Source organism: Podarcis cretensis, assembly GCF_951804945.1.
Source record: "Podarcis cretensis genome assembly, chromosome: 11".
In the NCBI taxonomy this organism is placed as follows: Eukaryota; Metazoa; Chordata; class Lepidosauria; order Squamata; family Lacertidae; genus Podarcis; species Podarcis cretensis.
The window spans coordinates 787,920-803,910 of record NC_137180.1 but is presented as its reverse complement, the minus strand read 5'-3'; the positions used below and the strand labels follow the sequence as shown (position 1 = coordinate 803,910).

Here is a 15,991-nt window from a genome sequence, read left to right as displayed (position 1 = left end):
TGGGGTTGTGCGCCCATCTCACTTAAGAGGCCAGGGGCCAGCGCTGTCCGGAGACACTTCCGGGTCACGTGGCCAGCGTGACATCGCTGCTCTGGCGAGCCAGAGCCGCACACGGAAACGCCGTTTACCTTCCCGCTGGTAAGCGGTCCCTATTTATCTACTTGCACCCGGAGGTGCTTTCGAACTGCTAGGTTGGCAGGCGCTGGGACCGAGCAGCGGGAGCGCACCCCGCCGCAGGGATTCGAACCGCCAACCTTTCGATCGGCAAGCCCTAGGCGCTGAGGCTTTAACCCACAGCGCCACCTGCGTCCCAAGAGGAAGTATAGGTGATCAATAAATGGAAGAACATCGAAGTTAGGTTAAGTAGAGAAGCCATCTTTCTGTTCCTTCCCCTCTCGTTTTGTTTTGGGGTGTTGCTCAAACACAAATCAAAGGATGATCCCTTTGACTTCAGCACTCAGGAAAAAAAGACCTAGGGCTCATTCATACGATTGTTTAATGTGGATAGTAAAGTTCTTGTAATTCTCCATTGTCGTTATGTCATTCTCTAAATCACGGCCTTAAAAGAATCATAGAATTGTAGAATTGGAAGGGGCCACAAGGGCCATGGAGCCAACCAGCCGCAATGCAGGAATCATTTGCCCAACATGGGACTTGGACCCACGACCCTGAAATTAAGAGTCTCATGCGCTACCAACTGAGCTCTCCCAGTTTTTAGTGTGCTAATAACTACTTTTTATTCTTTTTAGAGATAGATGAACTCCCCCAGCCCAAATCAAACTGAACTGCTTGGACCGCTGTCCAAGTTATTTCCGCAGAAGTCAGGAAAAGCTTGCTTTATTTCCCAAAACAATTTAAGTTCAGAAGTTTCCTGTCCCCTCTTTCTCACCTAGCCCCCCCCCCCATATCTCCCCTGTTGGCACTCAATCCACAGTAAAAGAAGGAAGGAAGATCTACACCCTCTCCTTCCTTTCTGGCATGCTGCGGGGGAGAGACAGTCCCAAGAGTCCTTGAGAAACATTTCTTCTCCCAGTTAATGGCAGCAGCCGCCTTCCCCAGCTGATCTAGCAGCTGGCCAGAGAGGGAAGGGAGAGATCCAATTTCCTACCTTCCTTCTTGCAGCTGGAGGGGCATTACCATTGGTTGTACTGCCATCATCATTCAACTGTACTGCCTGATAAGAGGAATTTAAAGGCAGAGGAGGGGCTTGGGGGGATTGGAGTGGATATGTTTGTAAACTGGGAACTAGTTCCAAGCCCAAACTCAGAAAACTTTCAGGCATCTCTGTGTGTTTTTGTGTGTGTCTTTTTTGAAGAACCTACATATGATTATTTTTAAAAATAAAAATATACTGTGAATTGTTTTGGAGTAGTTTTTTATCCTTTTATGACCTGTTTTCTGTCCCTGAAGCTGCTTTTGAAATCAAGCCACTTGCCTCTAGATTATTATAGTATTGTCTTCATTCTGCCAAATTGTACTAAAAGGGTGGAGAAAATATAAGTATTCTTTTTTTTTTACAGATTGCCAAAAGCTTTCCCTTAGCTTTTTCAATTGTTGCTCATACACACATAGTTCTTGTGGTACAAACATGGTATATTAAAAAACTTTTAAAGGCATAAAACAACAACAGAAAGGCACAGAGAATGACTACCATTCACATCAAAACCTGTTTCTCAATTGTCCCACAACATAAGCAACATTCCATATAACACCCAACAGTGCAAAAGTGCAGGCGAGTTATCTTTTAATAAGAGAATACAAACAGCAAAATCGTGGCCAATGTGCCTATGATGCGCTTCTAAGCAACAGTAAAAAAGCAAAGTATCTGGAGAAGCAAGGGCAAAGAGGATCCACTGAAAATGCCTAGGCACCATCAAGCTGTGAAACCTGCATGATCTGGTTCCTGTTTCTCTCTTTGGCCTAAAACAAATGGCCTGTGACTGACTACAAAGGCTACTTCTGTTGCTGTAGAGCAGGGCACACCAACCTTTTTGAATCAGTAGGCATATTTTGAATTTTGAGAGTACTGTGGGCACCAGTCATAAAATGGCTGCCATGGGGAATGGCAAAACATAAATGGGTGCTCTGGGGGCCTGGCACAGTACAAAATCAAAGAGAGTACAGTCACTGCCGCTTTCCCATGCACCGCACTCAACTGCATGCTTAGCATTATGTCTAGATTGTTCTGTTTCTTCCTCCATGATCAGCTCAGCAGTGGGACTCAGCTGCATGCCATTTTCCCTGCTATTGAGCCGCAAACTCTGATCATGGGAGAGAGATTGTGGGAAGGGGAGATTTAAGCCCTTGCCCTACTCAGCGCATTGGAGGTTATAACTCAGCAGAAGAGGAAAAGAGGGCTGAGGAGAAGGAGTGGGGCCTTAGGAGAGGCCAGTGGGATCAAGGATCCCCCACCCTCGGTCTACACACTGACAGGCATAGGCTCTCCAGGATTTCAGATGGAAGCATTTCCCAGCCCTATCTGAGACTGAACCTGCAATGTGCTTCACCACTGAGCTTTCTGCTTTCCCCTGTGTTCTAGTTACAAACATATGCTGGTTATGGGCAAAATAGTTTAGAAAAAATGCTGAAATAAATCAGAGATGGAATGATTGTCAAGTTAAGGCACTATAAGGTTATTAAGATGGTAACTTCCAAATGTGAGGTACTGGTATCCAGTATTATTACAGATCTGAAAACCACAAAATTTGATCCATTTGCAGTGCAGTTTTACTACCATGCAAAGCTATGGAGGTCCTTGTAAGGCTCTGCAGAGATTCTGTTCCCAACGACGCCTTGGTAAACTTGCATCTAGTGCTCAGAAGTTGAATGGCAAAGAAAACATCAAAGGTCTGATATTGTAAAGAACAAGGAAAGTTTATGTAACAGAAGGGGCAGGGGCAGAGAAACAAATAATCTGTTGGGTCCAGGATCAACGGTATCAAAAGCTGCAGAAAGATGGAGTAGAAGAAGCAAGGTTGCACCTCCTTGCCCCTCTCTTGATGGTCACCCATCAGAGTAGCCAGTGCCATTTTGGTCCAGAAAACCTGAACCTGGACTGAAACAGGTCTAGACCATGGGTTGGCAAACTAAGGCCCGGGGGCCGAATCCGGCCCAATCACCTTCTAAATCCAGCCCGCGGATGGGCTGGGAATCAGCGTGTTTTTACATGAGTAGAATGTGTCCTTTTATATAAAATGCATCTCTGGGTTATTTGTGGGGCATACGAATTCGTTCATTCCCCCCAAAAAATAAGGTCCAGCCGCCCACAACGTCTGAGGGATGGTAGACTGGCCCCCTGCTGAAAAAGTTTACTGACCCCTGGTCTAGACAATGAGTTACATCCAATAATGCCGGCAGCTGCTCTGCCACAAGCCTCTCAATCACCTTCTTGAAAAAAGGTTGATAACTATTGCAGATGAGTGGGTCCAATGCTGGGTTTCTTTAGATGTGGTAACACCACTGCCTCTCTCAAAGCAGTGGGCACCACTTCATTGCATCATGATGCGTTCACCACACCCTGGATCCATCCCCTGCCAGCAAGATTTTATTAATCATAAGGGACAGGACAAGAGAATCTATGATTCTGTATGGTCTGATGTATTCCTGCAAACACCCTGACAATATCCTCAGGTCACATCAACTGAAATTGATCCCACAAAGCCTTTCGAGACACAGCATTGGACACCTGACATATTTCTGCACCAATTATGGCATCAAGAACAACTTAACCATTGAAGCGCCTCAAAAACTCTTCACAGTGGGTCTCCAAATGGTCCATGGAAACTCTCTCAGGGGCCAGTAACCTTCCTTCCTTCACTTATCCTACCTTTTGATGCCCACTGTGCCCTTTTTGCTCTTTGTCCTCTGCAAAAGAGCACCTCCCTATACTAACTTCAGCTTAGGTCTACTGAGCCTAGAAAGTCCAACTATAACTTATAAACCAAACTTATAAACCAAAACACAGGACCCAGTGTCTGGTTTGGTCAATGTTATGTGTGCTGTTAGAAAGTCTGGGCTACTTTCAAATAGAAGCACAGATTAAAGGGAATTTTTGAAAGTGAACAACCAGCTCACAAAGCTGAAGTCATTGGAAAAGTGGAGACTTTGGCATAGAAGCGACATGAGGTAATCAACCATCCAAAATAACATCCAGGCAAAGGGGTAAATTTTAATACTTTTTAATGCTTTTGTGAGTACCAGAGTGCCTAGAGCCATCTCCAACTGTAGGAATGTTACATTCTCTCACAGGAACACATCAACATCAAGCTCTATTTTTGTTAAAGCTCCTGAGCTAGCTTGTGCCAAACAAGAACCATGCAACACATGGTCATAACAAAACAAAACAAAAAACCAGAAGGCCCAGAGCTCTTTAGATGATATTCTCTTAAGTTTCCCACTCCAAAAATGTGTACCACCAAATCCAGCTTTTATCCCCAGTGGCAAATATATATGCTATTAAATATATATATTTAAATATTTCTCTCTAGCATAAAAAAGCAGCCAAACTACAGCAATCTAAGTTAAACATATCAGACACCATCTGAGTGGAACAAACCAGAGCTATATTCACCTTCTTACAGTAACTCCACTTACAGTAACATTGTTCTCTGGAAGCAGGCACAGGGTCAGAGACACTTGACTGCCTCAAACACAAATATGCTATTCCAAAAGACGATGAGATGAGACAAAATCTAAAGTCGGGCATTAATAAATGAGGATACATCTCCTCCTGGGATACTGAACCTTTCTGTGCCTCTTAAATGTCGAAAATGCTGAGAATCTTTTGTAAAAGCACTCCACACATTTGCAAATCCCACGTCCGTCCACCTGCCTCTTACTCCTAAACAGACTCAAGGGCATAGATGGGGAGGCGCCCTTAGACTTCGGAGAAGGTAGGCAAGTTGGGGGAACCTGCAGCCGCTCCCTGGGGAGAGCAACGGGGGAGCAAGTGTGGGGCACGTCGGCGAGGAAGCCAGCGCGCCCCGCCCGAAGAGCCCCTCGCTTCGGAGCGACTCACTCCGGACAGGCTTCCTTCCTTTCCTGACGGTGCCGCCCATCGACTCCAGACCCCGCGCCGAGGCTGCCGCCGCCGCCGCCCTTACCCCGTTGGCCGCCGCCATCTGCACCACCAGCTCGACGGCCGTCCGGCTGAAGTACCTGCCGTCGCTGCCCACCACCATGGTGCAGCCCTGGCGGTCGCGGAGGTCGACGGACGACAGCACGCTCTGCACGAAGTTGGGCAGGTAGTTGCGCTGACTCTCGAAGACGGCCGTGGGTCTCCGCAGGCCGCCGCCGCCCGTCGGCTTCTGGTCCTCGAAGGGCGCCGTGGGCACCGTCAGCACCGGGATGGGGCTGCCCTCCATGGCGCCCTCGGCCGCAGCCCGGCCTGGCGCCTCACATGCGAAGCGCCGCCGGCACAGCCCTCCTCGCCCGCTGCGGGCGGCGCGGGAAAGAGGCGCTTCGGGAGACGCCGCTCCGCCCGGCGCCCAGCGAAGCAACTGTCCGCTTGGGAACAAGGGCGCCGGAGGGAGGGAGGGAGCAGCCGAGCCCGCCTTCGCCAGCGGCGGCAGCAGCCTCGGCCAATCAGAGGGCGGAAAGAGAAGGAACTGGAGGCGGCGTGAAGCCCATTGGTTGGCGGGGATCCCGCCCTGTCAATGAATTGCGACAAAAGAGCTCCAGGCTAGAAGCCCAGCCTTCGAAGCCTTCACTCACACGACCCCCACTTTTATTTATATCGGTTGGGTAAAGGGATGTATTGTCAAGTTCCTTTTTTAAAAAATGTTTTATTTTCATTTTTAAAACAATATTCTTATACATTCACTTCTTTTTTAATTTGTACACTTCTGGGATTACTTAAATCCCTCGGACCTCCCCCCACCCCCACCCCTGGTTTCCAATGTCCCCCTGTTTCTATCACATCTAATTACGTTTTTCTAATCCATTTTTTCCTTTTTTTTACCTTAAATCATATTACATTATAAGTGTTATAACAATCCTGCTAACGTTTTCAAGTATCTACAATGGTCTTTAAGATATTCTATAATTGTTTTCCACTCTTGACTAATGTTTTATCATCTTCCCGGTCATCTTTGCCATTTTGACGTAGTCCATCATCTTGGTTGGGACGCAGGTGGCGCTGTGGGTTAAAGCCTCAGCGCCTAGGGCTTGCCGATCGAAAGGTCGGCGGTTCGAATCCCTGCGGCGGGGTGCGCTCCCGCTGCTCGGTCCCAGCGCCTGCCAACCTAGCAGTTCGAAAGCACCTCCGGGTGCAAGTAGATAAATAGGGACCGCTTACCAGCGGGAAGGTAAATGGTGTTTCCGTGTGCGGCTCTGGCTCTGGCCAGAGCAGCGATGTCACGCTGGCCACGTGACCCGGAAGTGTCTCCGGACAGCGCTGGCCCCTGGCCTCTTAAGTGAGATGGGCGCACAACCCCAGAGTCTGTCAAGACTGGCCCGTACGGGCAGGGGTACCTTTACCTTTATCATCTTAGTTATCCACTCTTCTTTGGTTGGAGCTTTCTCTTCCTCCCACTTCTGGGTGAGTAGCATTCTTGTGGCTGTTGTTGCATAAATTTCCCAGAAGTCTTTTACTGTTTTACATGTCCAGCACATGTGGTAGAAAGTACCTTCTTTATGTTTACACTTCCAGCATGTTGGAAGTGTTTTTATACATTTTTGCTAGTCTTACTGGAGTCAAATACCAACGGTACATCATTTTCATATAGTTTTCTTTCAGTGTACAACAAGCCGTAAATTTTATGTCCTCTTTCCACAACTTCTCCCATAAGCTAAATTGTATATTATTACCACATCTTTTGCCCAGTGTATCATTACAGCTTTAACTTCTTCATCCTTAGTGTTCCATTCTAACAGTAGCTTATACATTTTTGATAACAACTTCTCATTGTTCTCCAATAATTCTTTTTCAAACCTTGAGAATTCTTTCCCAAAGCCCACTCCTTTGTCACTCCTAAATATGTCACTTAATTGGTGATATTGTAGCCAATCCGTTAATAAGTACCTTATATCATCATTTTTTTCAATTTCAATTGATCTTCCACTTCAGTTAACAGCTTTTTGTAGGTTGCCCATTGCCCTTTCATGTTAATTTCTTTAACGGGTATCGCTTCTAATGGGGAAAGTCACCATGGCATTTTATTCTCTAATAAAATTTTATACCTTTCCCATACTAGATAAATTGATTTCCTTATAATGTGGTTCAGGAATCCTTTGTGTTCCTTCGTTTTCCTATACCATAAATATGCATGCCAACCAAATCTATTATCATCATGCTCTTCCAAGTCTAATACATCCATATTTTTAAATCATCCATTCCCATAGCCAGCAGAGACAGGACACTTCATAATATAATTTCAAGTCTGGTAGAGAGAATCAGCCACTTTCTTTAGCATCTGTTAGTTGTTGTTCTTTAGTCGTTTAGTCGTGTCCGACTCTTCCGACACACTGAGAGCCAGTGTGGTGTAGTGGTTAAGAGCGGTAGTCTCATAATCTGGGGAACCGGGTTCGCGTCTCCGCTCCTCTACATGCAACTGCTGGGTGACCTTGGGCCAGTCACACTTCTTTGAAGTCTCTCAGCCCCACTCACCTCACAGAGTGTTTGTTGTGGGGGAGGAAGGGAAAGGAGAATGTTAGCCACTTTAAGACTCCTGAAGGGGAGTGAAAGGCGGGATATCAAATCCAAACTCTTCTCCTTCTTCTTCTTCTTCTTCTTCTTCGTCTTCTTCTTCGTGACCCCATGGACCAGAGCACGCCAGGCACTCCTGTCTTCCACTGCCTCCCGCAGTTTGGTCAAACCCATGCTGGTAGCTTCGAGAACACTGTCCAACCATCTCGTCCTCTGTCGTCCCCCTTCTCCTTGTGCCCTCAATCTTTCCCAACATCAGGGTCTTTTCCAGGGAGTCTTCTCTTCTCATGAGGTGGCCAAAGTATTGGAGCCTCAGCTTCAGGATCTTTCCTTCCAGTGAGCACTCAGGGCTGATTTCCTTAAGAATGGATAGGTTTGAACTTCTTGCAGTCCATGGGACTCTCAAGAGTCTCCTCCAGCACCAGAATTCAAAAGCATCAATTCTTCGGCGATCAGCCTTCTTTATGGTCCAGCTCTCACTTCCATACATCACTACTGGGAAAACCATAGCTTTAACTATACAGACCTTTGTTGGCAAGGTGATATCTCTGCTTTTTAAGATGCTGTCTAGGTTTGTCTTTGCTTTTCTCCCAAGAAGCAGGCATCTAGTAGTTTATATTTAATTCTGGGCTTTCCCCCCTGCCAGATAAATTTAGAAATGTCCTTTTGCCAATGCTTAAAGTGTTCTGCTCCTCTGACCACTGGTATTGATTGGAATAAAAATAGCATTCTTGGCAATACATTCATTTTAATCACATAGATCCTTCCCCACAAAGATAAATTCATCCTTCCCCATGCTTTGCAGGAAATAGTTCCAGAGTTTTGTCAGTTCAAGTGGAGCACTGGGTTGGTCCACCTGGACCATGCATCAAGAATGTATAGACTAGGTGTCAGGGCAGAATCAGTACGTTCGGAATCCCCTGACATGGAAGATGCTATGTACTGAAGTTCTCACCCTGGGCCAGCAGTTATGCAAATGAAGGATCGAAAGTGACGTTCAGTGATTGGATAGTTTGTATGCAAATGAAGGATCGAAAGTGACGTTCAGTGATTGGATAGTTTTAGAAAGTTGCAACAGTTACGTTGTTCTGGAGCTCTATATAAGTAGGCTGACTGAGCTCTTCAGTTCAGTTCTATTCTGGCCTCTGAATAAACAAGAGCTGTTGAAGAATCGCTGTGTCGTCTGATATGTTTGCCCACAACTTAACAGAAGAGAGCTTTCGGGTTAGAACCAGAAGCAGCAGAGGAATGTGTGTCTGCAGAGGAGGGGATAGGAGAGCCCAGCAGGGAAATGTTAGACTCTGTAAACGCAGGGGATCAGGAAAGAGGGGGAAGTGAACCAGCAGCCTCACAAGCACCATAAGAGTTAAGCTCTGAATTGGAGGGAGGAGGGAGATTTACGGCAGCTCCCACCAGACACAAGGAGAAGAGGCGGAGGGAGAGGAGAGTCATAAAGTTCCCACACTTTAGGTGCTGGAAAAGGAGGAAGAGGTCATTGGTGGTATCTGATTCAACAGAGTCAGACTAATGGTGATTAGCTCGTGATGACTTCTGTAAATACTTGTAAATAAAGACCATAAAAATGTCAGCAGTGTGAAGTGGTGATTACTGTGAAGAGAGAAATGTAACTCGCTGACACTGGGCCTTGAGGAGCCACCAGACTGCTTGGTTTTTGCTAATGGCACATTAGCACCATTGGGAGTTTCTTTAACTTTTATTATATTTGTACAAGTGGGGGAGGGATGCAGGTGGCGCTGTGGGTTAAACCACAAAGCCTAGGGCTTGCCAATCAGAAGGTCGGTGGTTCGAATCCCCGCGACGGGGTGAGCTCCCGTTGCTCAGTCCCAGCTCCTGCCAACCTAGCAGTTCAAAAGCACGTTGAAGTGCAAGTAGATAAATAGGTACCGCTCCAGCGGGAAGGTAAACGGCATTTCCGTGCACTGTTCTGGTTTGCCAGAAGCAGCTTGGTCATGCTGGCCACATGACCCGGAAGCTGTACGCCGGCTCCCTCGGCCTATAGAGCGAGATGAGCGCTGTAACCCCAGAGTCGGTCACAACTGGACCTAATGGTCAGGGGTCCCCTTTGCCTTTACAAGTGGGTGACCCATAACAAAATGTACCTTTTTGAGCTGTTTGGCACTCCCAGGGGGTGTTGGAAGGTTTTTGGTGCGAGAAAAGGAAATTTACACTTTTTCTCCCTCCCCCTGCCCATATTTTCTTAAAGGAGTGGGTTGTTGCTAACCTTAACATCCACTTGTCCTAATCACCCTCTCCAGTGCTAGAGGCTCAAGCAGACAAACTCCTTCCCTTCTTTCCCTCTCCACCAGTGAGCTCATTAACATCCCATAGGTCATGAAAATCACTCTGTGACATTCATCCGCTCCCCATTGAGCTGTTTCCCCCATTTAGTGTTTTTTCTAAATATTTTTGTAGTTCTGCAAACCAAAGTCTGCTGATCCTTCTGTCTTGTTCATGTGTGGTGCTATTTTTACTATGTTTGCATGGGCATGCCAAGACTTGAAACAGAAATGGAGGCAATGATAAGTGGGAACCTGCAACAGAATGCTATATTTTATCCCTAGCCCCTGACAGTAATTAGGAGCCTCATAGCATTGTTTTTGGTTTGCAGTAGAGGTTAGTTTCATCAGGAAGAGGGGAGAAAGAACATCTTGTTTTCTTTTTCACCCTCCCCATACCTCCTACCATGTTATTTGGGAGAGCTGTTTGGTGGGCAACCTTTCTGGGACTGAGGACTACAGTCCCTCCAGGGAAAGCAGTCAGGAAATGCAGACCATCAGTGCTGATGGGGCCAAAGCCATAAGTGGACAGAGACACAACTCTCCTCTCTCCTCCAATCATCTGCCATCTATTAATTATCTTCTATTAATTCTCTTCCTCTTATGCAGGACTCTGATGACCTCTCAAAAAAAGGCAGAGGGTTGTATGTCAACCTGCACTTTATGCATTCTTACACCTAAAGCTGCCTTCTATGGTTTCATTTGCACTATCTTTATTATGCCACTATCAGTGTACATGGAACATTCTGAAGTTTCATAAGCAAAAATAAAATAAAATCTCCGCCCTTCTTTATATGGCAATTGCCTTTCACTGTGAGCAAGCCTTTTAAACTTTTTAAAGTGTTCTACGTAGTAAGAAATAAATGCCACCAAGTAAATGTTAAGCAAATTGTGATTTTGTGACTCTTCCATGGAATTCAGTAGCTAAGCTGTGGGGAACATAAAATTAAATTCTAATAGGATGGACCTGTTACATGGAAGGTGGAGCAAGCTTGTTTTTGTTGTTCCAGAAGGGACCCAACCCAATGAATTTATGTTACAAGAAAGGCGACTTCAACTAAACATTGGGAAGAACTTTCTGGAAGTAAGAGCTGTTTGGCAGTAGAACGGAATACAATTCTATGATTCTATCAATAGCACTTTTAGAAATTAGTTCATTATTTACCTATGCTACAACATAGGTCCACTTCAGACACATACTTTGGGAGATGATTTCTATTTATTTGAATTAAATATTTCAGTCTACTATGTAAATTGAATTTGCAAATAGTAACCTACCTATGTAAGCTGAATCCTATAAGCACAAATAGCTGGTGGACACACAACTTAGCCTTATGAGAGCTTGATTTGGTATGCTTACCCACTATACATGTGTAGCTGATTCACAACAGAAATAAAAGCCTACAGTGGTACCTCGGGTTACAGACGCTTCAGGTTACAGACGCTTCGGGTTACAGACTCCGCTAACCCAGAAATAGGTGTCTCTACTTTTTAAGATGCTTTTAAATAGATGTCTCTACTTTTTAAGATGCTGTCTAGGTTTGTCATTGCTTTTCTCCCAAGAAGCAGGCGTCCTTTAATTTCGTGACTGCTGTCACCATCTGCAGTGATCATGGATCCCAAGAAAGTAAAATCTCTTACAGCCTCCATTTCTTCCCCTTCTATTTGCCAGGAGGTGATGGGCCCAGTGGCCATGATCTTCGTTTTTTTGATGTTGAGCTTCAGACCATATTTTGTGCTCTCCTCTTTCACCCTCATTAAAAGGTTCTTTAATTCCTCCTCACTTTCTGCCATCAAGGTTGTGTCATCTGCATATCTGAGGTTGTTGATTTTTTCCCCGGCAATCTTAATTCCAGCTTGGTATTCACCCAGCCCAGCCTTTCGCATGATGAATTCTGCATATAAGTTAAATAAGCAGGGAGACAATATACAGCCTTTCCCAACTTTGAACCAATCAGTTGTTCCATATCCAGTTCAAACTGTAGATTCTTGTCCCACATAGAGATTTCTCAGGAGACAGATGAGGTGATCAGGCACTCCCATTTCTTTAAGAACTTGCCACAGTTTGCTGTGGTCAACACAGTCAAAGGTTTTTGCATAGTCAATGAAGCAGAAGTAGATGTCTTTTTGGAACTCTCTAGCTTTCTCCATAATCCAGCGCATGTTTGCAATTTGGTCTCTGGTTCCTGTGAGCAGGCTTCACTCTGGTCCGCTCATGGTGTTTATTGGGGGGGGGGCGACAACAGAACACCCAGTCGACTTCGGAGCTTCACTCACCCACCCATCCCTGTGTTTTATGCTTGAATATAGGTTAACCTCTTCCTTCCAGGTCAGTGGGCGTTGCTACGGTCTTTAGATGGTTGCTGTTAAAGGACCGGGAAGAAATTTCTCCCTGCTTTGCAGGTTTTGCCTTCCCCGTAGCAATTGTCACAACTTCGGTGGTTTCAAGCCTTGGGCGGAATCCTTTAGTCTATCTTACCTAAATTGGGGGGGGGGGCGTAAAGTGGTGACTCCCCCCACCCTGCAATGGCAATTCCTGGGTTCCCTGTTAAAGGGGTTTGTAAAAAGGGAGTCACTGGCCATACACTGAAAGGTTGCCAGTGAACTCCCCTGCATTGCGCGGAAAAGGGGGGGGGCTGCCTGTGCACACAAACGTCTTGCAGTGCCCCCACCCCAGATCTGATTAACCCTGATGAGCCTCAGTCCCTCGGCAGGGGGCTTGGAGGGATACACGCCCAATGCCTGAGCCAAGGTCTAGATCAAGGGAAGTAATAGTGCCACTGTATTCTGCTCTGGTCAGACCTCACCTGGAGTATTGTGTCCAGTTCTGGGCACCACAGTTCAAGAAGGACACTGACAAACTGGAACGTTAGTTACAATCGTAATGGTTACAGATAGTCAAAACAAAATAAAAAAATTCCTTCCAGTAGCACCTTAAAGACCAACTAAGTTAGTTCTTGGTATGAGCTTTCGTGTGCATGCACACTTCTTCAGATACACTGAAACAGAAGTCACCAGACTCTTCTATATAGTGAGAAGGTGGGGAGGGGTATTACTCAGAAGGGTAATGGTTTCCTTATATACAGCACTACACGTAATGGTTCAATTAGGCACAAAAGCATATTGGTTACATTTCAAATACTTCCACATACTTAGACCAACAGTGTTACATGTCCAACAACATAGTCCTTTAAATAAGTTGGGTGCTTGGAAACTCTGCAAGACCTCAGGGGACCGGTACCCAAGTCCGGGGAACCACCCAATTCTTGCTGAGGCTGTGGCACGACCCTAGGTGGCGTTGAAACCAAGTCCCCTGGATCCGCTGCTGTGGGTGGAACATCTGCAAGTGGAGTTGGCGGAATGTCAGGCACGGCAGTGGTCTGAGTCTGTGGGAAGTCCGGCAGACCCTCTGAAGTGGCTTGGATTCGGCTCCACGGCTACAGTTTGCAAGAGAGATGTAGGTGGGGCCTCACCATCTGTGAGTGTCTGTTATGGAGCCACGAGCGCATTTGGGGGCACCACGGTAGTGTCCAAGTCCCCAACCCTGCGCCTAAGCTGGTCTATGTGCTGGCGCCACAAGCGTCCGTCTTCGAGTGCCACCTGGTACGAGCGAGGTCCAGTGACTCCCACTACTGTGGCTGGCACCCAAGGAATGTGCAAGCAGCCATCGTGGCGCCGAAGCCACATGTGGAGGATCCTCCATTCACTGCTGCAGCCACGAGTAGAGGATCCCGGCACCAGCGGCAAACCACTATGTACAGCGCATGTGCGGCGTCGCACACATGCACTGTACATAACGACGTTGCACATGTGCTGTACATAGCGGTTTGCCGCAAACGCCTGTTGAGCGCTGTATGGACGGCGGTGGGATCCCTCCATCACCACTACAGCTGAACGTAGAGGATCCTCAGTTTGCTGCTGCAGCCGTGAGCAGAACATCCTGGCACCATCGGTATGGCGCTGGAGCGGCGGTGCTGGCAAACTGCTATGTACAGCGCATGTGTGGCGTCGCTACATATGGTGCATGCATCGTACGTACGGACGCTGCAAATGCGCCCTACATAGCGACGCCCCGCCCCGGGTGTCACAATGCCTTCGTTCGCCTGATCTCAGGGTTGTGGGTTTGAGCCCTATGTTGTGCGAACATTGGACTAGATGACACTCTAGATCCCTTCTAACTCTACAGTTCTATGATTCTATGAATCTGGTATCAATGATTGATCCAGAACAAACAAAAAAAATATGTATGATAAAAATTATTACAAATTACGGAGGGAACACCAGCTTGTCCCTCATTATCTACTGCTGTGATAGTCTAAAGAAAAATAACTTTCATTAGTTTGGTGAGACATAAATTCAAGCTCTGCGGTTTCTAGAAAAATTAGGATTTCACCTCTGTATTTGAATGGATCAGATTTGTGGTGATTGTCCATGACTGATATTAATTGTGAGGAAATTCTGAAATAATAAAGTCAAATTAAATTACTCTTTTAAGACCCAAGGCAGTTTACAGCATAAATTAAACAGATACAACTAAAAACATGCAATAAGTATAAATATTACAAGCCAGTTTAATGAGTAACCCTATTAAAACATCATTTAAAATCTTAAAACCATTTAAAAGCACAGTAGAAAAGGGTGGGGGAACTTCCCTGACACAATAGCCAGTTAGTGGCCAAAGGCAAGTTGAAACAAAACAAAAAAAAGTATTGAAATGTTTTTGAGAAATGGTTGTGTCTCACTTGTGTGAGCGTTAATTCTTCCCAGCAAACTTGTAACTATTGTCTTAACTGCTTTTGCTGGCTCTGAGCTATTTAAATTGTTCACAGTGGAGAAACTTCTGTATGCTTTATGAATTTGTGGGAAGTCTCCCCCAGTATATATACTTCGTTTAACCATTGCAATGGGGAAAACCTCACAGAGGACTAAGGATCCTTTTGCAAATGCTGACGGGGTGGGGGTGGGGGTGGATATCACAATGGCAGAGCTCTGAGTCCCATCTCCTTGCTTAGGAGTGCCTAGCTACGGTAGATGTGGTGGGGACAAACATACCATAGTTCTTTTTCTATGTCTGCCCTGTCTGCATACAGTGGTACCTCAGGTTAGAACTTAATTTGTTCTGGAGGTCCGTTTTTAACCTGAATTTTTTTTAACCTGAGGGACCACTTTAGCTAATGGGGCCTCCCGCTGCTGCCGCCACACAATTTCTGTTCTCATCCTGAAGAAAAGTTCTTAACCCAAGGTACTATTTCTGGGTTAGCGGAGTCTGTAACATGAACCGTCTGTAACGTGAACCGTCTGTAAACCGAGATACCTGTAATGTACTGAAGTTCTCACCCTGGCCCAGCAGGGGGATACTGTAGATAGTTCAGGTCCACATATGCAAATAAGGGATCAAAAGTGACGTTCAGTGATTGGATAGTTACAGAAAATGGTTACAGTTGCATTCTAGTGGAGCTCTATATAAGCAGGCTGGCTGAACCCTTCAGTTCAGTTCTGTACTGGCCTGCGAATAAACAAGAGCTGTTTGAAGAATCGCTGTGTCGTCTGATATGTTCACCCACAACTTAACATTGGCGACGAGGATGGGATGGATAGACAACAGAGCACAGCCAGATGCAGCCACCCTCTGAGCGGAGCTGAATCACTAAGCTGAAACACCAAGCGAAATCACTGAACAGAACCAATTCAGAACTCATTGAAGGAGCTCCATATGACATGGAGATTGACACCGGGTATCCATCGTGTCTTAGAGCACCATCAAAAGACTGGTACCCAGAGTGTCCAAAAGGCAAGTCGACTCTCACCACGTACACTTGAGAGACTACCAGGGAAACGACATTCCCGTGGTAGGCATTGGCCGGTTCCGGATCGCCTTCAAGGATTTTTCAAGCCTGCTCCGACTGGAGGTGGTCGAAGGGCAGCGGCCAAGCCTCCTAGGGCTAGACTGGTTTGATGCCCTCGGCCTGGAAGTCACCGGCATCAACTGCATCTCTAATGCAGAGACTGAGGGTCTGGTCAAAGACTTTGCCAAGGTTTTGGATGGCAC

The 15,991-nt window shown here is 46.2% G+C and overlaps 1 protein-coding gene across 1 annotated transcript in view; it reads right to left on the bottom strand.

Annotated features, from left to right (window-relative positions):
• PGM5 (phosphoglucomutase 5) overlaps positions 1 to 5,458 on the bottom strand; it is a 133,997-nt gene extending 128,539 nt beyond the window's left edge. Inside the window, exon 1 of the mRNA XM_079996098.1 lies at positions 5,103 to 5,458. Coding sequence (XP_079852224.1) covers positions 5,103 to 5,363 — 261 coding nt within the window. The 5' untranslated portion in view covers positions 5,364 to 5,458. The remainder of the gene's footprint in view (positions 1 to 5,102) is intronic.
• Positions 5,459 to 15,991: the final 10,533 nt, after the last annotated feature.